Here is a 23,053-nt window from a genome sequence, read left to right on the forward strand (position 1 = left end):
CATCCATCCATCCATCCATCTGCCCTTCCCCTCATCATCCATCCTTCCCCTCATCATCCATCCTTCTCCTCATCACCCATCCATCCTTTTCCCTCATCATCCATCCTTTTCCCTCATCATCCATCCATCTACCCACCCACTCTTCATCCATCCATCCTTCCCCTCATCATCCATCCATCCATCCATTCCCTCATCATCCATCCATCCACCCTTCCCCTCATCATCCATCCTTTCACCCACCCCCTCATCAACCATCCATCCATCCATCCCCTCATCATCCATCCATCCTTTCACCCACCCATCCATCCATCCTTCCCCTCTATCCATCCCCTCATCCACCCATCCTTCCTCTCATCCATCCTTCCTCTCATCCATCCTTCCCCTCATCCATCCATCCTTCCCCTCATTCATCCTTCCACCCATCCACCCAATCCACTATCATCCATCCATCCACCCATCCCACCCACCCATCCACCAACCAATCCATCCACCCAATCCACCACCATCCATCCAGCCAGCCACCCATCCCACCCACCCATCCACCCACCCATCCATCCATCCATCCACCACCATCCATCCATCCACCCACCCACCCACCCATCCATCCACCGACCCATCCATCCACCCACCCATGTCACCACCAACCCATGCATCCATCCATCCATCCATCCATCCAGGCACCCACCCATCCATCCATCCATCCATCCAGGCACCCAACCACCCACCCATCCATCCATCCAGGCACCCATCCATCCAGGCACCCACCCATCCATCCACCCACCAGATATATTGATATGAGGGGATGTAGCACACCTTGACCCAAACCGCAGCTTCAAAAAATGAGCAGGAATGTGCGTGATAAATACACTTCCCAGGCGTGAACCGTAATAAACATACTTCCAAATATATGTTTATATGTTCTTGCAATGATGCTTAAATAATCATTGTTCTTTAAAATATTCATATCCTCATCTGCTGCGCCGCTTCCCGTTTATACTTATATGCATAATATATGCATAATGTGCTCGCTTTATGCATTGTTCAATTCGATGTCAATGATGCTTAAATATCAATTCGATGTCAATGATGCTTAAATAAACATTGTTTTTTAAAATAACCACCGTCAGTGTTCTTTACATGTAAACACTGTCATGTTATTTCAATGATGCTTTGTTTGAAAAACCGAGGTTTGCTAAAAATTTAGTGACAGTAATTACGCTCCGTGAAGAGAACCATGTGCTGCCTCGATGTAATCAGGGGCGTAATCTGGCAGAGTCTCGGATGTTTGGGGCCCTGGGTAGAAATGGAATGTGTGAGCCTCCCTCTAAATAGCAAATACATGACACATTCAGGGCTGTTTGCATGTGAATAGATGTCGCAGCTCCTGAACCTGCAGCCCCTCCCTCTCAGTCACCTTCGAAGCACCTCTTAACAGGTCATCAAGGGCTGGAGGTGTGAGGTTTGCCATCCCGCTGTGACGCTTCAATGCTGCTGAGTATCTGCCACATAAAGCAGACCCCCCAGGATATAGCAGAAAATGCCGCGATTTCTACAAAAATGCCGATTTCGCGGGCATTTTTGTAAAAATCGCGGCATTTTTTAAAAAGTGCCGATTTCGCGGCAAATCGCGAAATCGCGAAATCGCGATATCCTGGAGTGTCTGCTTGAAGCATCACTATCTTTAACGCCAAGTAGATGGTCAATAAGTCCATTGATGTAGAGGCAGAATAGGGTGGGGGCCAGGACACACCCCTGGCGAACGCCCTGCTTCACCGGAAAACGTGCTGACAATTCCCCATGTTTCCCGCACCTAACTTGGGTGTAGGTCTCCCTGTGAAACCTCACTAACACATCCAAGAGGTACGGTGGGATCTCAAGGTCACACAGTACTTTCCACAGTTTTTCTCTAGGAACTAGATCGAAGGCAGACTTCAGGTCGACGAAGATGAGGTAGAGGCTGCCACCCTCTACCTCAGTATCGAAGGCCACAGAAAGATCTAAAAAGATCAAGGCGGTCTTCCCCCCTGCATTAAGGATTATCCTAAGTTCCTCCGCTGCCATGACCAGCGCCATCTCTGTTCCGTGCCCCTCCCTGAAGCTGTATTGCGCCTGGTCCAGTAGGTTCTCTTTGGTGATAAATTCTGTGAGCTAGATATTGAGCAGCTTCTCTAACACCTTAGATGGAAAATGAATCCTTGAAATTGGGTGATAGCTGCTAGGCTCCTTCGGGTCCAAATTAGGTTTCTTTAGCAGCACTGAGGCTGTTTTCCAAGCAACCGGAAAGAGGCCCGATTGGATTACCTTGGCGAATAATAAGTTTAGTTGTTCGCTAATAAATTCCTGGCACATATGGAAACTTTTAGGGGGACAGGGATCTGAGGGGGCTCCTAATTTAGTAGTTTTCTCCACCTCAATAATCTGATCTAAGGAAGGGGGGGGAGAAACAGAAACCAGCATTGGTTGTACAGGTAACAGCCCCCGTTTTGCCTGTATCGAGGGGGCATAGTAATGGTCTTTAAAAGTTTCATACACTGAGGCAACTTTATCAGTAAAGAACTTTCCCAGAGCATCACAAAATTCAGGACTGCTCATTACCAGGGCTTTTCCTGAGATGTTAGCTAGTTTTTTTGCTGTGAAGAAAAGTACCTTGGAGTTTTTGGTCTCTAAAATTTTAGTTGTGAAGTAGTTACTTTTTTCCTCTATGATCAGTCTCCAGTACACTAGTAATGAGTACAGTCATTGACGCAGGATGTTATTCCAGATTGTTAGCTCCATTCCAGAGAAAAATTGGTGCTGTATATTTGTTTAAATAATTTGGTAATTTGTAGCATGAGATTATCCGGGTTTCCAAATATCTTATTTCTCCTGATGCGATCAGATTCTGTATTAGGTATACAGTATAATTGGTGACAAGCACTATACTTCAAGCTGGTTTTAACAGGCATCTGTTTTCCATTCGAAGTCATTGAAAGAGGAGTGCAGCGCTATCCTAGTACAGTCCGACTCGGAATGTAGGGATTGTGGCAGTGGTTGAAATGGAAATATAGTACCTGTTTGCTAATGAGAAGTGCCAATACTCAACCTTTAATTGTACTGCATAAGTGCTGAGAAGTTCAGGTACTCTGCCTTTCAAATTAAAGTGCGAGTACACAGTACAGGACAGCACCTGCCCATTAAAAGCCCTGGACACTGGTTAAGTGCAGATAGTGTTTTACGAGCGGTGCATTCGCGCTGAGTTGTCATGGCCATTATTTCAAGGGCTCACCCCGCCTTGAGTCATTGCTGCCACCCTGTCAGGGTGGACTCCGCTCTCTTTGCACAGCTCGGCCCAAGTCCCTTCAGTCGAACAGGTGTGTTGCTCAGACTAACGGATGTTGGCAGGGGCGGGCCTTTCATAGTTAATAAGCAGGTAAATGGCCCCTACCCATGGTTGAGGTGTGTCTCGGGTCCGGAGAGGGCTCTGCCTGTCACCGAGAGCTCGGGTCGGGAGTGCAGTCACCAGCATCCTCGCGCGCACTGATAGCTGTATTTATATAGCGCTCACCGCCCCTGACGCAGCGTTGAATGGAGCGCGCTGACCCCCTCCTCGTGCCGCCACCGCCCAGGTGGTCGGAATCTAAGAAGTCACCCACTGCTCCGGGGGCCCTGGGGGAGCTGGCCCCGGCCGGAGCCCAGCCCTCCTCTCGGGGGCCAGGGGAGGGTCTCACCCCGGCAGAGGTCCAGCGGCAGTGCCGCGCCGGCTCCTGCTTGGTGCTGTGCGGGCCAGCTGTGTACGATGTGTCCGGCTTCGTGCGACGGCACCCGGGAGGGGAGCGGTTGCTGCGGGACAGCGCGGGACAGGATGTAAGCTCGCTCCTTCGCGGACCACCGCACCGGCACTCCCAGAACGCACTGCGCTGGCTGGAGCAGTACCGCGTGGGCACCCTCCGGGGCGAGGAGCCGGACCGGCGAGAGGACGCGGCGCCGCAGGTAAGAAGGGGGGTCTCGTGCTGGGGTTAGAGAGGGTCAGCCCCATTAATGGGGGGTCTCGTGATGGGGTCAGAGAGGGGACACCTTTAATGGGCTGGGGAAGCAGGACCAATGACTGCGACGAATAGGCAAAATGAGGGCAACGGGTAAAGGAGGGTGTATATATGGGGGGTCGTGGAACTAGAGCTGCGGCAACAGATGAGGTATGTGTGTAAAGAACAACAGGTGAAGTGTGTGGGGGGGATGAAAAAGCGCAACTGGTAAAGGATGGTGGGAAACCCAGATAGCGTTAGGGAGGGCTGGGTGAGCCTTGCATCGCCTAAAGCGCTACTGACTCAGACTACAGCATCACTTTATATACTGAAAGGCATGAAGGCTGCGACTTCAGCAGGAGCACTACTACGTGACCTGAAATCATTCAAATAGTAGGAGTGCCTCTGCATATTAATAGCGTCGACAGAGACGTCCATATGGGCCTGACCTGGGCTCTACACACACCCACGCCCTCCAGATTCCTTTCCGCACCTTGGAGAACAGGTGCACCGAGGGCTGGATCAGGGGCGTAATCCAGGCCCGTTCAGCCCTGGGACAGGAGACCCCATCACTTCAGGAGACACTTTTTAAACTCAAAGACAATGAACATGTGTGAGATATGTGAGACTGAGCCCCCCCCCCCCCTCCCAATCACATTCTGCATTGGGGTCATCAACTTGTGTTATGCCACCGGGTCGCATTAACTTAGCCTATTGTTCCTTTTTACATTTCGGGGGACTTTGGATTACAGAAAGTGCAGCCAGGGCTTTAACGGGGACGCCCCACAGTGCCTCAGACCGGGTAGAAATTAAAACAGGCCTGTTAATGCACCGCTATCACTCAGGCCGTATATTAATGTCCCTAACCCTAATGTAAAAAACGGACTGATTTCTTCACAACGAATGTAAAAAACTTTAATGTAATCCATGTCAGCGAGTGACTTCTCATTTATATGTGACATGTGTTCCTCAATCTTGCGTTCCAAAAGAGTGTCAGCTGTTTCTGGGGATGCTGTGTTTCTGTATTTTTTGTTTTTTTGTGTATCATGTTACTCTTGTATAGTGGTTACTTTGAGCTGTGTCACCTCCAGACGTTTATAACAGGCCAAGATAGATAGTTCTGGTGTTCAGGCTCAAGGCAGTGTGAGTTTTTCACAGTGCAGTCAGTGGGTCAAAACAGTGTTCAGAATCCATGGTCATTCAATCTTTGGCCTCTCTGCTGAGCGCACAGAGCAGCGGCCATGTGTATTCCAGGTACAACTGTGAGACTGTGCAGGATTGTGTGAAGAGTGTACACAGTTGTCAAAATATTGACAACGAGAAAGAAAAAGAAAATGTAGCCTTTATAGGCAAGTGGGTGAGATGTGTGTTTGGGTGGTGGTGAAGTGAAAGAGATGTGAGGAAGTGCATTCACGACGGAGTCAAAAGAGGGCACTGAAGAGAAAAGAGATGCAGCGCTAGTAATGCAGATGAAGGAGGTGTCGGACCAAAAAGGCCTTTTTATGTCTAACAGAGTGTGCATAAAAGGAGTGATTGAGACACTCGGAAGACCACCACCCCTTTCAGGGGCCTCAGTTATGTTTAAGAGACAGTATCATAGCTTCAGACTTGAATTTTTTTCAATTTTAATTATTTACGAAAAAAATCATAGTTGTTACTCATTTATTTTAAACGGTTATCAACCACTGACAAAGCCAATAATCCTGGCTGGTTTGAGGTATATGTCAGTTGCTGTGTTCTTTATCTGGATGCAAGAACAGGAAGCCCAGAGAACAACCAAAATATCAGTCAGTGGCACACTATGGGTATCACAGAAATGTAGTTTATGTGTTTAAGCCACACCCTTAACTTTAAAGGACACCGCCGTTTTTGAGACCCTCCTCCACTTTTTTCATTCCACTTAAAGCTTTGAGGGCAGCAGACGACTTGTGCAGCTTTTTCTGTAATTTGGATTGCGTCAGTGCAACATGTCTGCCACTGTGATCCCTACGGGTGTGCTCTTGTTCATATGGCAAATAACAAAGAGGAGTGCCAATACTGATAACATTTATTCAATGATTGAACTCATCATCCACATCAAGAAAGATAATTCGAGATAGGGTATTGCTACTTAGTCGCAATTTTATTTTATACAAATTAAACAATCTTTACAAAATTTATCTTTTCATAAAAAAGAGAGAGAAGCATAGAAATAATTTAGAAAACTACAGGACACGTCAAGCTACATTCAATAGAAACTTCAAACATCCCAAGACCTCAATCATATCACAATCAAAAAGCATTCACCGCATTCATACCTCAATCAGACATACCACAAACTACTGTTACAGCAAAAAGAAAATACAAACTGGATCTGCACAAATTATACGATAATTTAGTACAATTCTTAGAAAACAGTACATTCCAAAAGATTGTTGGATTTTGTCTCATTCATTAAAGATTAATACATCAATGGGTAATGTACAAAAGATGGTGAAGGGTCTGGGAGTAGTAATAACTCCCAGATGCTAAAGCAGACCAGTGGAGAAATGGCCTACGCGTTTCAAATCCCCTTTTATTCGTGAGGGATTCTCATCAGGGCCTCAAACACTGCAAAAGTGGAGAGAAAAAAACATAGAAGACAATCTTTAAAATAAAGAAAATTGAGTGGTAATAACGTGTGGAGAGAAATACAATTAAAATTAACACGACACATCAGGAATCTAGCAACTTAGCGAAACACCTGTCATGGGTTGGCACTGGACTGAGATAGTCACTACGTTTAGAATCTAAAGAGGGAAAACAGCCTAGGGATCAAGAAGAGTTCTGACCCACTTATCTCGGTTTGGGATTCCTCAGAGTACTAGAGATACCTATTTAACTCAGAAAATTCTTGAATACTTACCACCCGAAGGGCAACACATCTATCCTAACGGGGTGGGAACAGGATGGGCTTCTCTCAGATGAAAAATGCCTGAAAATCAGAAATAAAAAAGTATGACTCGGGTATTCAGGCATTTTTTATCTGAGAGAAGCACATCCTGTTCCCACCCCGTGTGGATAGATGTGTTGCCCTTCGGGTGGTAAGTATTCAAAAAATTTCTGAGTTAAATAGGTATCTCTAGTACTCTGAGGAATCCCAAACCGAGATAAGTGGGTCAGAACTCTTCTTGATCCCTAGGCTGTTTTCCCTCTTTAGATTCTAAACGTAGTGACTATCTCAGTCCAGTGCCAACCCATGACAGGTGTTTCGCTAAGTTGCTAGATTCCTGATGTGTCATGTTAATTTTAATTGTATTTCTCTCCACACGTTATTACCACTCAATTTTCTTTGTTTTAAAGATTGTCTTCTATGTTTTTTTCTCTCCACTTTTGCAGTGTTTGAGGCCCTGGTGAGAATCCCTAACGAATAAAAGGGGATTTGAAACGCGTAGGCCATTTCTCCACTGGTCTGCTTTAGCATCTAGGAGTTATTACTACTCCCAGACCCTTCACCATCTTTTGTACATTACCCATTGATGTATTAATCTTTAATGAATGAGACAAAATCCAACAATCTTTTGGAATGTACTGTTTTCTAAGAATTGTACTAAATTATCGTATAATTTGTGCAGATCCAGTTTGTATTTTCTTTTTGCTGTAACAGTAGTTTGTGGTATGTCTGATTGAGGTATGAATGCGGTGAATGCTTTTTGATTGTGATATGATTGAGGTCTTGGGATGTTTGAAGTTTCTATTGAATGTAGCTTGACGTGTCCTGTAGTTTTCTAAATTCTTTCTATGCTTCTCTCTCTTTTTTATGAAAAGATACATTTTGTAAAGATTGTTTAATTTGTATAAAATAAAATTGCGACTAAGTAGCAATACCCTATCTCGAATTATCTTTCTTGATGTGGATGATGAGTTCAATCATTGAATAAATGTTATCAATATTGGCACTCCTCTTTGTTATTTGGTATACAGGCTCAGCCTTACTGATTAGAGCCAACCCTATCTTTGTTTTCACCTTGTTCATATGGGGCATCACCTCACACAAATGAGAGAATCCTTTGCCTTTGCACGCATTCCATGTTACAGAAACAGGTACAAGGGTTAAGAAGCTGCCAAGAGATGCACTGTGTGCCCTAGGAGAGGTCAACAAGAGTCCCAAGCCCTAACATACCACCCGCTGCAGGTGGGTACAGCACCCAAAACAGTGGATCCTGCCCCCCCTTTGAAAGTGAAGCCAGGTGGCTCCAAACATCAGGTCCTGTTTTCATTTCTGTGCTGTTCATAGTAAGGGCGCAAGTTCACTCCTGGGGCGATATTATACAAGCATCGCATTTCCTTCAACGCACGGGGCGCACCTTTTAAAAGGTAGGCCAGATGCAATGAAGGACAATGCGCCATATCATGATGAATACGCTGCCCCTCGTCCAGCCACGAACTCGCACTGCCCTGCGGGCAGCGTATCAATGGTATAAAAGCATCTCTGTGTTTTCACAGTGAAGGTGGCAACCTGCCTGCACTTTGAAGGTAGGTACAGTAAGTGACTGCAACCTGCAAGGGGATGTCTGGGGAGACGATGGGACCCCCTTCCCACCTCCAGAGTATTGCCATCAGGGGACGCACTGACAGTGCACCACCTTTCAGTTGGCACACTGTTAGTGTGCCTCCTGAGAGCTTCTTTGCCTCTGCGTCTGGCTCTGTACTATTGTGCGGGCGCAGAGGCAAAGTCATTGCCTCATTTGCATGGGGCACGCCCAATGCAAATGAGGGAACACCCTCTGAAGATAGCGCTGGTGCTTTATGTGCCCAGTGCTATTGATATTACAGAAGGGGCCGCACAAGCGTCTGCGGTCTCTTTTGTAATATCAAAGTGCTCCGGGGGCGTGCAAAGCGAGCACAAATGCCCGTTGCACCCCAGGGCACTTGTATAATATGGCCCCTGGTCTGTGAGCAGTGCACTTGCTTTAATGAGACAAACTGTCTCAGTTTGAGCTCAGTCAAAGATGCCCCACAGCAGAACTTGGGGCTGTGCGCCCCCTCTGTAATATCGCCGGCCCTAGAGCTTTTGGCTGAGTGGTGCACTGTCAAAGCAACATTACAGGGCTCACTCACCTTGAGGGTGGGTAAAGTGTATGTGTGGGAACAGGTAAAACAAAAAGGCAGACCAGGTGTGGTGTTAGAGCTCTGCTCTAGAATCAGTACACTAGGCAAACACAGCAAGGGATGCAGAGCTGTCAATTCATAACGTTTGAGGAAGTATAACTCTGCAATGGGTGAAAGCTGAGAAACTTCTGAAGACGTGAAGAAAAGAAGTCAAAAGGAAGAGAATGATCCATGGGAGAGGATGGGCCTCAACACTATCATGCAGCACGTTGTTTTCTACTGTGTTTAATTATGAATCCAGTGATGGAATAATTTAATTTGTGGTCAATAGATATGCTTAAATTGTGTGAGGGTCACAGTGGGTTTCATTTCATGCATTTTCTGTTTATAAGGGAAAAGAAATGTTGTCCTCTGGTGTTTTGTGATTTTCCAGCTTTCTGCCATCACCCAAATCCTCCAACGTCTTCCGCCGTGCTTCTACACTTGTACCCTCTTCTAATTTGGCCATTATTATGCCAGACTGTGACCTTTGTGCTGGCAAAGATTCCAGGACTAGTCAGGAAAATCTTTATTCAATCACATAGTGATCAGAAAAGCACAAAAATAGGCACAAGATTTATAGACATTATATAAAGCCAACAAGTGCAATCTTTTAAGAAAAATCCAAAATCGCAGTAACAGACTTACATCGCATAAAATTCCCTAATTTTCATACAAGAAATTATGTAACTGAGTGTAGCATAACCGATTTTTGGGGTAGCCAAGGGTTGTAAAGATCTTAATCCCTCTTTTAACAAAAATATTTTTATTGAGTTTTCGTAGGCACACATATAGCAACACACAGAGCACTAATACATAAATAGGCTAGCTAAGTACATATAGTAATCAAATGTTGAACATAAACAGTACATTAACTACAATACAATTTACAGAAAAAACTCTATACACCAAAATGACACAACATACCAAAACTAAGCATATCAAAGGGGAATAAATCAACTACGACTTTCTCTTGCCCTCTCTTTCCATTGATGAACTGGTTCCCATATTTTCCTCCCCAACCTCCTTGCCCTTCTACCCTTCCTAGCATAAATACCTTTTTCTAAATTAAAAATCCCCAAAAGCATGGCAATCCACTGTTGCAGTTCTGGGGGTGCTTTATCCAGCCAAGCTCTAGCGATCATCAATCTATATACCGCCATTGCTATAAACAAAAATTCACGGTGTTCCTCACCCTCGACCCCCCTAACCACTAGCATAATTATTGGTGGTGTTAGCATCACAACCAACCCAAGTGTTCGACCCAGGAAGTCTTCCATACCTCTAAGCAAAATTCGTAATTGAGGGCAAGCAGCAAATATATGTATGCTATCCGCTATTGGTTCACTACAGCGTGGACATGTAATCCCTGTAGTCCCTCCCCACTGCACAATACGAGCCGGAGTGTAGAAGAGTTGGTATAATGTTTTATAATGTTGGGATTGAAGCGGGGCTAAACAAAGGACTGAGCATCCTAGTTCCAATGAATCCAAGAAATATCGGCCCTGAATTCCTAACTTTACTGCCCATTTATTTTCATACTTTCCTATATCGTCCACCTTGCTCTCTGCCAAAGTAGCATAAAAACTGCAGATAGAACACTCCCCTCCCCGTTCTATAGCTTCCAAAATGCTACTTTTAGCAAAGCCAGCCACCCCCCCCCTTTCTTTCTGCTCAAAAAACTCCTGACCTGCAAATATTCAAAGAAACTCCGCCTACCAATATTAAACTTTGCCTCGAGGTCGGAGAATTGCAGCATCTTCTCGTCTAAGCCCAGCAAATCCCCTATCTTATTAATTCTTTTTCTAGCCCACTCTGCCATGGTAGCATCAGCAAAGATTGAGGGTGGTAGGGTCTTATTCATATACAGTCTCGTGTATCTATTGAATCTCCCCAGTCCACATTTTTTTTGCTACGGCTGTCCAGATATTATGCGCAGCCAAAACGGTCTTAAACCGAGTGCGTTTGTAATATGAATAGTCGGCACAGCTTAAAAAGGCATTCTCTGTTTCTGGACCCAGCACAATGGAATATACCTTAGTCGAGAAGGCATTGATGTTTGGATCTACCCCGCTCGCGCCAATCAGACCCTGCATATACTGAAGAGCCGAGGCCCAGTAATTAGGTATGGGCGGAAAATCCGTTTCGCTCGCGGATTTTGCGGATTTTCGGGAAATCCGCAATCCGCGAGATTCGCGAATCTCCCGCAAAATCCGCAAATCCGCGAGCAGCGGATTTTGCTCGCACTGCTCGCACTGTTCGCGTGAGTTTGCGGCTTCCCAGTACAACTTCGCGCCCCGCGAATAAGTGCTAAATTGCAGAAATACGATCTTAGCAAAACTGAAACTACTTGCCAGGTTCAAAAGTTCAGGCTCATCATTAGTAGCCATTTCCTGTAGTGCTTCCTGAGGGGCCCCTCCAGAGTTCAGTTGCCAGTTGCAACTATTATGTGACCCTGCTGTGAACCTCAGAATAGTTACACATATGCCACAAAGGTCCTGAACTACAGCGAAGGGAGACAAGCAGGAGCCAGGCTGGAAGTTAAAATCCATTAATCAGCCCCTAATTCATTATTGTCAGTTGGGGCAGGGCAGGTGTTGTAACTAATTTTGCAACAATGAAAGCACTTAGCAAGTGCAAAAGATCACTAATCAGGGCGCACTAAGGAAGCAGGTGCCAGCTAAAAAAATATTCTGTGACACATTAATCAGCCCCAAATTAATTCAGGTCACTTGAGGCAGGGAAGGTGTGCTTTGCTTTGCCGAAAATAATGTACACTGGACAACCAGAGGGTGTGGTGATGAAACAGAGGGTGGCATGGGTGGGCCAGAGGGTGGCATGAGTAGTCAGAGAGTGGCAGTGGTGACAGAGAGTGGCAGTGATGAAGAAGAGTGTCCCAAACAGGCTGGACACGTAGAAACAACAAGTTCGCAAAACTTGCGACCCGACAGGTAAGTTCGCAAATTGCGAAATTGTAAAAACCCTCGCGAACTGGCAGAAACACGGGCGAACACAAAAAAAAAAAAATCCGCAAATTCGCGGGAATTCGCGGATTTTGCGGATTGCGAGTTCGCAAATCCGCAAAATTCGCGAACGCGAGATCCGCAAAATTCGCCCATGCTTACCAGTAATATAATCTGAGATCTGGGACCCCCCACCCCCCTTACCCTGGGTAAAGTCATAAATTTATAGGCCCTCCTGGTCTTCCCATGTGCCCAAATAAATTTATTCAAAATTGACTCCACCTTATTAAACCAGGAAGCCTCGAACATTAAGGGTATCGTTCTGAAAAAATAAAGAAACTTAGGGAGTATAAGCATTTTAATTACGTTGGTACGACCCACCAACGAAAGTCTGAGATTGTTCATCCTAACCAAATCCAACCTTACTTTTGCCAATAAAGGAATCATGTTTCGTTCTACCACCGTCTCACGTTTAGCCGATATTTTGACCCCCAAATAAACTGCTGCCGGAACCACTCGAACATCATCACAGCTAACAAATGAGTTCTTTATTATTTGAGTTTTACTACTGTTGAGCCTATAGCCTGAGATTTTACCAAATTTTAAGGCCTCCTGTTCTATTTCTCCAATTGCCGTTGATGGGTCCGGGGTAATTTTAGCGTCATCATTTGCGTATGCCAACACATTAATCTGCAATCCATTCAGACAGAGGGGGGGGATTCTAGGGTTAGTAATAAGACACCGTAGATAAGGGTCCATATAAAGCGCGAAGAGAAGGGGAGAGGTCGGACAGCCCTGCCTTGTCCCCCTTTTTATCTGTACCACAGGAGTAAGCTCTCTGTTGATCTTAATTCTAGCAGTTGGTGCTTTATATAATACCTGGATCGCTCTAATATATCCTTCACCAATCCCAAAATGCCTCAACGTCTCCCATAGATACCCCCAGGCGACCCTGTCAAAAGCCTTCTCTGCATCAAGAAATAGGGCTGCGACAGGGCCGCCCGATATCTCCATGGCTTCAAATGAAGTGATCACTGTTCTGACATGTTCTGTGGTGCCTTTTCCCGGGATGAAGCCATGTTGAACTGAGGAGACCAATTTCTCAATGATTGCTGCCAATCTTGTTGCCAATATTTTTGAATATGGCTTAACATCAGAGTTCATTAGAGCAATAGGTCTATAGGACCCAGGGGCTGTGGGAGATTTACCTTTTTTCAAAATGACTATAACTTCGGTACCTCCCCAGGAGTCTGGGATCGAAACCCCCCGCTGAGCTTGAATAAGCATGTCCAGTAACTCCAACCTAAGGACTCCCAGGAATGTTTTATAGAATTCCACAGGGATCTGATCTGGACCTGCAGCTTTTGTTGATGGGAGATCTGATAAGGCTGTTGTTAATTCTTCTAGTGTTATAATAGATTCCAGATTTTCTCTTTCAACTATCTCTAACTCAGCCACTTGGAGATTTCCTAAGTAATCCCTGATTCCCCTGCTCTCACCCTCCTCCACGTCATACAACTCTGTGTAGAATTTCCTGAACACTTCTCTTATTCCTGCAGGATCTGAGATCAGGTTGCCTTGCCCATCTTTTATACTCTTAATATCCCCCGCAGCGATCTTCTGCCTCGTTCTAACAGCAAGAATACGCCCCACTCTTTCACTCAGCTCACACGCCTGCTCCTTCCTTGCCAAATAATTTGCAGCTGTTTTATTAGCGATACTTAATCCTCTTGATGTGAGGTAAAGTGACTCTGCAGGAGAACTGGGCATAGAAATTGGGTTCTTATCGAGCCATACAATGTGAAAAACAGCATAAAGTGCAAGTGAGGGGAACCAGCATCACACAGACACTTCATATCCAGATTAACTCAAGGAGAATGGCAGCTGAGTGATGAATTAGGTTTAGTCGTAATCTTATCAGATAAAATCTATGTTGCGGGTTGCTTATCCAAGACGAATAGGAGAGAGTTCCAGAAGTAATACAAATGTGCATGTAATTAGTGAGAGCTGTAGAGGTAGAGACTTTTCGGTTCTAATTTCTTCTTTGTGGAATGCAAAAACCTCGTTAACCCTTCCTTTCATCTGAGGGCATATGCTTTTTGGATAGTTAAAGAGGGTACTCAGGCCTAGGTGGTGAAAACCTTTCTTCACTTAAGCTATTCATGGAATGGCATTCATATTATCAAAGTTCAAACAATCCCTTAAAACTTCTCTAGAAAAGACAGTTCAATCGGTGCTCAATAATTTTACCCATAATAATAAAGAGGCTATTACAATAGAGTCTTCTCAAAAACCCCATCAATAATTCTGCATGTGTGATAACATTTGGGGTAGTTTTTGGTACTGCTAAAAGTCTGCATAAAAACGTATTTTCTGTAATCAGAGGACATTGATTGTTGCTTGTGATCTTCACGTACAGTTATTTTAGATTAAATCCTTATGAAGTTCCTATTGTTTGTTGGAATAAAATGCGTTCCCTGGATTATGCATGTAAATAAGGATAAATAAAAAGGACGAATAAAGAGAAAATAACGTTTTTCTTTATACAACACGTGTGACTGGACCTCCTTGCCTTGTGCACCTCCATATGCTTTATTAACCAAGGATCTGGGACACGGATCACTGACAGAATATTGACAGTCAGAATATCGAGCTACAGAAATATCAACGCAAGAATATCGATGTCCAGAATATCGAAGTCCTATCTACATTAAAGTAGAGGAGGAGTCGCGTTAGCAGCCCGCCAGCCTTTCGCGATCTGCAGGAGCCTTAGCAGCGGTAGCGGGAGCCGTAGCGGACTGGACCAGTGAGCTGAGACGAGCTGAGATTCCGCACGGGGGAGGAATCCAGGGTCCAGGGTCGAGCTGTCAGGGACGAGTGGTCGAGCGGAGGCGGAGGAGCAGGACGTGGTCAAGCAGGTCGGTGTGGTTTTCCTGCTCTTCCCTGCTCTCCCATCTCTCCCTAGCTCCCCGGCTCCTTTGCTCCCTCGCTCCCCCTACCGGCGTCCGCACCGCCACCTCCTCCACCTGCAGCCTGTAGTCCGCTCACCTCCGCCCTCCCCGCATCTGTGGGGTCAAAAGCTACACCCCATTGCAAACCTCTCTAGCACCACGCCCCGCGGAGACAGCTGCGCTGCTTGCAACCCACGACGACTCCCCTGATTGCGGATCTAATCTAAGGAGGAAATCCAAATCTTTCCGATTACAAACACTTATAAGGCTCAGAGTGCGATTCAGAGCACGGCAGCAGACACGACCTGCAGACACGACCAGAGGAGCGGGAGCGGGGGAGAGGCCGGTGTTTTTGCGTTTCCCCGGCATTTTCTGCTCTCTTCCGCTCCCTCTGTAGCTCTGAAATTACAATATACCTACATTATACTGAGGGAACCCGGTACCGTGTGCACCACGCCTACTACAAGGTATGAGGTAAGAGCCGGAGGCGGTGGTAGCAGGGAGGGGCGCGAGCGCAGCCACCGTTAGAGGTGGCTGTGAAGTAAGAGCCGGGGGGTGCTGACCGAGGGGGCTGTTTGACCAGGTCTCTCAGCCTGCGGTCCCCTGTGCGCTCCGCTTGCGCTGTCCTCCCCCTCCACGGCAGACGAGACCCCGCTCAAAGCTGTTAACGAGCGCAGCTCCCGCCCTACCTTTCCGGAAAAAATAAAAAAGCGGTCAGAGACACCTCAAACCTGCAGACAACCCGGTAGTGGACAGCAGGCATTTCATAACCCACGGTGCAGCAGCTGCTTGCTAATTTCATTATCAAAACTCAAAAGTCCAAGGGAAAAAACAAAAAAAACAAAAAATAAATGAACTTTCACATCATTTCAAAAACTTAAAGGAACAACCGTACCGTACGACAAGAGCAAATCCCAAACATTACAAAACCATTACAAAATGAGATCAGGAAAGCCACGAGGAGAAGACAACCCTCCAGAAAAACCTCAGGGGAAGACAAAAAAGGGAAGTGGAGTCCCTCCGAGCACGACCAACGAGGCAGTGGAAGGAGCTGCTGCTGGTAGAGGAAGGAGCCCTGAAAAACCAAGTTCGAAAGACCCATTCACCAGCTCTATAGAGTCTTCAGAACCCTCTCATGCAACGGCAAAACGACATGGTTCCCAGAGCTCAGCCGTGACAGCAAAGAGGCCTCTCAAATGCAGCACAGCCCATGGCAAACCCAATCACGACGCAACGCCCTCTCCTGCCCAAAATGTTCAAGCCCTGTGTCCCAAAGAAAGTAAACGTGCTTTAATCACTGACTTCCTTAAAGTTTGCCAAAGACTCTCCACCGGGAGTGGAGCGGAATTCTCACAAGATAACGCCAGCTTCAAATCTTACAATAATCAAAATAATGCCTTCACGGAGACAATGAATAAGGGCACTAAATCACCATCACCATCACCATCGACTCCACCTAACTCAAGGTGTCACAGCGAGCCCCGTAACGCCCCCAACATTAAAATAAGAAGGATTTCTGGGGGCGGGGGATCAGGCCCTCCCGGGTCAGAAGACCCGACCAGCAACCAACAGGTCAAAGGCCGTCTCTCGTCGCACCCACCCTCCAAGGCTCAACAAGCTCTCCACACTTCATTGGTTTGCGCTTTAGTCCATCGGGCTTCAGACGCAAGCAACGAAGTGAGCTACAACTCGGTCTTCCTGGGGCAAAGCCCACGTTCGACCCAGATAACCATCCCTGAAACAACAGAGGAAGGCTCACCCCAAAACCAAATCTGCACCCAAAAGCTGTCCACACCGCCAACGGTGAGTCCCCCTAGTTTACCGAGTGGTCACCCCATGCTGAAACCAGACAAAACGGAGGGAAACTACAGCTTCCTCTCTGCAGGACCAACAACTGAGGTGATCGAAGATCTCAAAATCAGCAGAATTTTGAAGCCACAAGAAGATATTGTTCGAGCAAATGATATCGCAGAGCTCAAACGAAATACCCCCCAGTTCCCCGCCCTTTATGATTTAAGCCCTGGTAACGAAGACTGCATCTCAAAAAGGACACCGCGAAGGAGTGCCCACCCATGCGAGCAACAAATCCAAACTGATCCTTCCAAACACCTTGACTCCTCATCTATATTCAACCAGTCCCTGGGGGAAACCATCGATAGCACTCAAACGGCCACAATATGGCCACAACTACTAAAGTCAATGGAAACCATAGGTGTAGCCATGTCCTACCACGCAGACAAATTAGACACGCAAGTCAATCTTCTCAACCTCTTGGCTTTTCATGTCCAGGGGATTGAATCAAACTTACAGGACTTAAACCATATGATTACGAAGGTGCAACTTAATGAGGACTCCTCTTTTTACACTTGTCATTGCTCTCAAATAACAGATAAATTGGCCACTGTACCCAGCCTGATGACTCAAATACTGGGAGCTGTCCGGGATTCATCAAAGGAAACAAAGACAATCACAAACCAAGTAAACATCCAACAAGACGCTAAAAAGGAAACTGGCCGGCCAATAGACGATGATAGCAGTGGTGAGGAAAGCACAGAATCTCGAGAAAGATCCTCCTCTCTCTCCACCACCGATACCCCCATGCCAATAACCTCAGACGACCGAAATCTAGTTGCTACTCGAGAGGAAGCTTTGCTAATTCAGGCACCACCACCAACCAAGGTAGCCCCAGATGATCAAAACCCAGTCGCCATTCGAGAGGAAGCTTCACAAACTCATGTACCATCACCAATCAAGGTAACAGGCTCCAACCGTTCTGAACAGGCACCCACTCTCACAAAGAGAGAAAGGAAGCGCCTGAGAAAAACAAGAAAAACTTAAACCACAGACTCGAGGGGCGCCACAATCACAGTCCCAAACAATATACAAAAACTTCAATGGCAAAGAAGTCACACAGCTGCCAGAGGCCACTCCACCTCAAAACAAAATAACATCAGAGCCAGGGCTACTCTCAACAACAAATCCCCCACCAAAGGCAACTACTAACTCAAAAGGTCAAATAGAAAGTACAATCTCAACCCAGAGCATAATGAAAGTGTATAGCATTTTCAACCGTCAAGGGGAGAAAGCCGAACGCAATCCACCAAGCTCAGACTTAGTTCATAACGCAGAGATTGAGCAGGGATCTCAACCAAAAGCTAGCTCCCAACTCACGCAAGCACCAGCCAACGACGGGCAAACAGATGCAGATACACCCGTCAAGAGCAAGGCAAAAAAGATAAGAGCCATGCCGAGTGTAGAAACTCAAGCATCATCTGTCCCGGCCCCTAACGGTAAGGAGGCAATAAGCAGCGTGAATACATCTCAATCAGGCCACTTTAGAGCTAGAGGCAGAACGGGCAAGAACAGTCTTGTCAAACCTTGAAGATAGAAGACGCCCAAACGACCAAAAACGGCACACCCCAAGCAATAAAATAGAGCTAATTCCGCAACATAGCTCGAGAGGGCCTCACGACATACTGAACAGAGGGTCCATTTTAAAACTTTAGATGTACTACCTGACCTCCGACACCTACAATCAAGCGATTTGGTATCAATCGAGTTCAAACCTAACCGATTCAAACCAGGCCATGAATCCACGATAACAACATGGACTAAACATACCATTACCAAACTAATCCTGACTCTCAGGGAGGACTTTGCTTTATGGGGCATAGAGATAAAAAAGGTGGAGCCTGCACGATACCCCAGTCCGTTGCAGAAAGACAGCCCTAAACAAAGTCTTCTAAAAAATGCCAAAGGTCCAGATCAAAGAAGCTGCATCGAAGATGAAGACCATCCTCTCAGGCAGATTACAATTACCTTTGCCCACCAGGTCCCAGCCAAATCCGAAAGGCACCAACAAGCACCCCAGGTACTAACCAAAAGGAGCTTAGAATGAACCAACGGTAGACGTACAATAGGAAAAGAGCAGGGCTGCAAGATCTGTTCGTGGAACGTTAACGGACTAAACACAAAACTGGAGGAAGATGACTTCATAGAATTCATCACCCAGTATAAATTACTCTTGTTTCAGGAAACATGGCCGACAAAAAACACTCCGATGGTGGGATATAAAGAACTCTTCACACCAGCACTTAAGGCGGCGCGTCTTGGCAGGGCCAAGGGCGGCCTATCTATCTTCATATCTACTGACTTCCTTTGGTCATCCAGCTGCATCGAACTACATTCCACATAGATGCAATGTATCAAAATTGACATCTCGCCCACCATGGGCTTATTGATCATAAATTTATACATGCACCCTGGTGGAAAACACAAAGGGAAAAGGATAAAACAACTAATCACAGCAATTAACTCATTAAAATCCACCTACCCGAGCGATAACATCTTAATTACCGGAGATTTCAACATGAATCTACTGCAGGACGATGAGGGAATCCTCCCTACCCATATCGATCCGCGACAGGGCAACCAAAGCAGGAAAAGCGCAATGGGGAGGAAATGCGCAACAGAACTGGAAGCCCTTCACTTGTACACCCTAAAAGGAAGGGGCCTCTTGGACAAACCAGCGGCCCTAACGAGGGTCAGCAAGACTTCAGGCTCAACAATAGACTACACTCTGGTTGACCCCGACCTATTCACCTACATCAAAGATTTCCATATTCAGGCACGGGGAGAAAGCAATCACTACCCACAGACCTTCGTACTAACAACTTTGCCAACTAAGTCCGAGCAAGCGCAGCCTTTATCTTTAAACACTCAACTTTTCAATCTACAAAGGCTAAATTGGAACGAAGAGAACATTTCCAACTTAATGGAGACTTGCCACTCACTGTTGTCACCACCTGCCACGTCAAAAGACATAGTTAAGACATGGGAGTCCTTTGTGGTGGATATAAATAAGAATTACCAAAGCAAACGCAGAGGCCAAAAAACAATAAGAAACGGAGGAGGGAAATGGTACACTCCAAAACTACGCTCATTAAAAAGGCATATGAACACTTATCTCAGGGCTCAACGTAAAAAGGATCTTCAACTACCACAAGGAACCTTGGAAAAAATTCAATCCTTAAAAAAAGAGCTAAAACGAGAGACCAAAATGGCCAAGCGAAAGTACATGGAAAAACAAGAGTGCACTATACTCCATGCAAGCAAACAGCGGAATTCCAAAGACTTTTGGGCAAAAACAAATTTCATGCTAAACGGCAAACATCGGCAGTTTAATTCAGATATGACCGACCAACTCTGGTGCAGCTACATTGACTCACTATATAACTTCAGGCACGATACATCCACTGATAACACACTGGCACTACCATCTGAGCCTACTACAACCCAGAGCCCGAGTACATTGGCAGAATCAAAGTCCCCCGACCCAAAAGTCACCTGCAAACCACTGACAGTGGAGCATACAGGAGAATCCGATCAAATCACAACGACGCAGGTACTGAACATCATAAAAAACTTGAGAGCAGATGGAGCCCCTGGTCCAAACGGCCTCCCCAACGCCTTATTCAGGCAAAATCCAAAGTTTTGGGCCAGCCAGCTATCTCCTTTGTTTTGTCACAGCACCAGGAGCATTCCGGATTCTTGGAGGGGCAGTATTTTACATCCGATACATAAATCAGGAGCCCGCTCAGATCCAAATAACTATAGGCTAATAGCCTTAATAGATGTAGAGGCCAAGATCTACGCATCCAATCTTTTGGTAGATCTGGAATTCTGGGTCAATGGCAAAGGGCTAATCCCACCGACACAAAAAGGCTTTAGGGCTGGAATGGGCACTCTCACAAATTTATCCGCACTAACCCTACTGGCTAAAAAGGCAATCAATAATTCTTCCACGCTTGATACCTGCTTTTTAGACTTGACAGCGGCTTTCGATAAAGTCCCCAGATCCAAACTTTGGGCCAAAATGAAAGCCTGGGGCGCGCCACCAAAGCTACTGGGAGCAATAATAGAGCTATACTCGCACACCTGGGTTCAAATAAAAAAAGGAGATGGCCGAAGTTTAAGAAAGAAATTCACAACTTTGAATGGCCTAAAACAAGGCTGCGTGTTGGCCCCCAGCCTTTTTAACATCTACACCGCAGACCTAGAAAGTGATCTACGTACAATCCAGGGAGATCCACCAAAACTGGGACAAACATCCATAGTTAGTCTACAATATGCAGACGACATTGTGCTTCTCTCAAAAACCCCAATCGGCCTACAACGTTTGATTTCCCAACTTGCGTCATATATCACCAAAGCACAATTAACCATAAACCTTAAAAAATCAAATATCTTATGCTTCTCTAGCTTCAGAAAGAAAAAAACAAAATTTGTATGGAGGATAAATTCTTCCAAATTGACACAAGTGGATAAATATTAATATTTGGGCATTTCACTTGACCATCAATTAAAGTACAATCACCACTTAGAACTGAGGAAATCAAAAGCCAAACAGCTTCAATTTGCCTTTAAAACTATACAAACATACCTAAGTGGCAGTTCTACCAGCCATTTGTTAAAGATCGTAGCTGCCAAATTCCTGCCATTGCTTACATATGGCTCGGAAATGATGGCAACCAGGGACTCCACAGTGCTAAATCTAGCCCAATCCAGACTGTTTAAAAACCTCTTCTCGATACCAAGACACATCTCACAAGCCCAAATACGCTTGGAATATGGACTAACTAATCAGACTCCGGCAAGACAAGGTGCTCTGGCCAAATACTACTGGCGCATGAGGGATGCTGAAGATGATACCCTTGCCCATCTCTGCTGGCTAGAGGTAGAAAAACAGGCCAGATCCTCCAATTCAATATACAAATCTCTCAGGCAAGCGCTTGTTTCATTACAGCTGGAAGAAATCTGGCTTTCACCCATATCATACAACGCCTTTAAACACTTCACCAACAAAGCCATCAAACAAGTATCGCTACTAATGGACAAAGCCGTAGTGGCAGGAAAACGCCATGCCTGGATCGTGCTGTCAACTTACAAACATCTGAAACCTCAGCCATATTTGCAAGACTGCTTTAGGGACTACTATAAGAGGAAACTAAGCCTTTTGAGGCTGGGATGCTTCTTGAGTAAAGACCTCACCCCCAATTGGCAACGGTCCTGGTCAACTTCTGCCTGTCGTCTCTGTGGCAACCCCACGGAGTCTTTATTGCATTTAATATGCATATGCCCTGCACTGCAGAAAATAAGGAAAACGCTTTTGCTACCACTTTAAAGAGAAGCCTAGGTGAGAACTTGCAGGGCGGCTGTGATAGAATGCCTCAGCGGGTCCCGGATACAATTAGCCTGCAAAACTATAAAATTCCTGGCTCATGCTGCAAAAGAGCTAGAAAACAAGGCAATAATTAAAGATGACTTCGGCCAACCGGCCTCATCACGGCTGCCCCCGGACTCCCACTCCCCTTCCTAATGGTTACTCCTTTACTTTCACCTTTCTAGGTTGTGTTCTCCTTTCCGAGTCAAAATGTGCATTTTTCACCAAACTCATCCATTTCCCAAAGTTCTTGCTTTTTTCCTAGACCAATTATCAGTTGTTTAGCAGCTCCAACAAGACAGCCTCGTCTTCCCTCAGCCACATTTTTATAATAGTATACTGTGATTGCGTATTTGTCTAAGCCTGTTAAGATTAGGTTTTAAACTTATGATTTTCTAGGTGATTTTAATTTTGTTTTTATGCTGACCTTTCGACGTACATGCTGTTTGTATGGTGGTAAGACCCACCCTTTTACGATTTTTATAAATCAAATAAAAGTATTTTTTTTAATACATTAAAGTAAGTACAAAATATCGAAAAAAATATCCTTGTCAAAAATATCGCTGTTAATAATATTGTTTTTTTAATGTTAAAAAAAATCTAAAATAAAGTAAATCATACATATAATTAAAAGAAACGTAGTTAAAACTATTTTAAAATGTTTAAAAATTATAACTAATATATACAATGTAAAAAAATCAAACATATACAAATACAATATAATAATATACTAACCTAATAATATTCATAAATAATTATTTTAATAGCTTATACATTGTTAAAAATCATTCGATAAATTATAAATAC

General features: G+C 45.3%; 1 protein-coding gene across 1 annotated transcript in view; it reads left to right on the forward strand.

The window, feature by feature from the left end:
- Positions 1-3,447: 3,447 nt before the first annotated feature.
- Positions 3,448-23,053, forward strand: part of FA2H (fatty acid 2-hydroxylase) — an 824,473-nt gene continuing 804,867 nt past the window's right edge. The window contains exon 1 of the mRNA XM_086945227.1: positions 3,448-3,969. Within this exon, the coding sequence (XP_086801353.1) occupies positions 3,565-3,969 (405 nt within the window). The 5' untranslated portion in view covers positions 3,448-3,564. The remainder of the gene's footprint in view (positions 3,970-23,053) is intronic.

This window comes from Lissotriton vulgaris, chromosome 12, assembly GCF_964263255.1.
Source record: "Lissotriton vulgaris chromosome 12, aLisVul1.2, whole genome shotgun sequence".
In the NCBI taxonomy this organism is placed as follows: Eukaryota; Metazoa; Chordata; class Amphibia; order Caudata; family Salamandridae; genus Lissotriton; species Lissotriton vulgaris.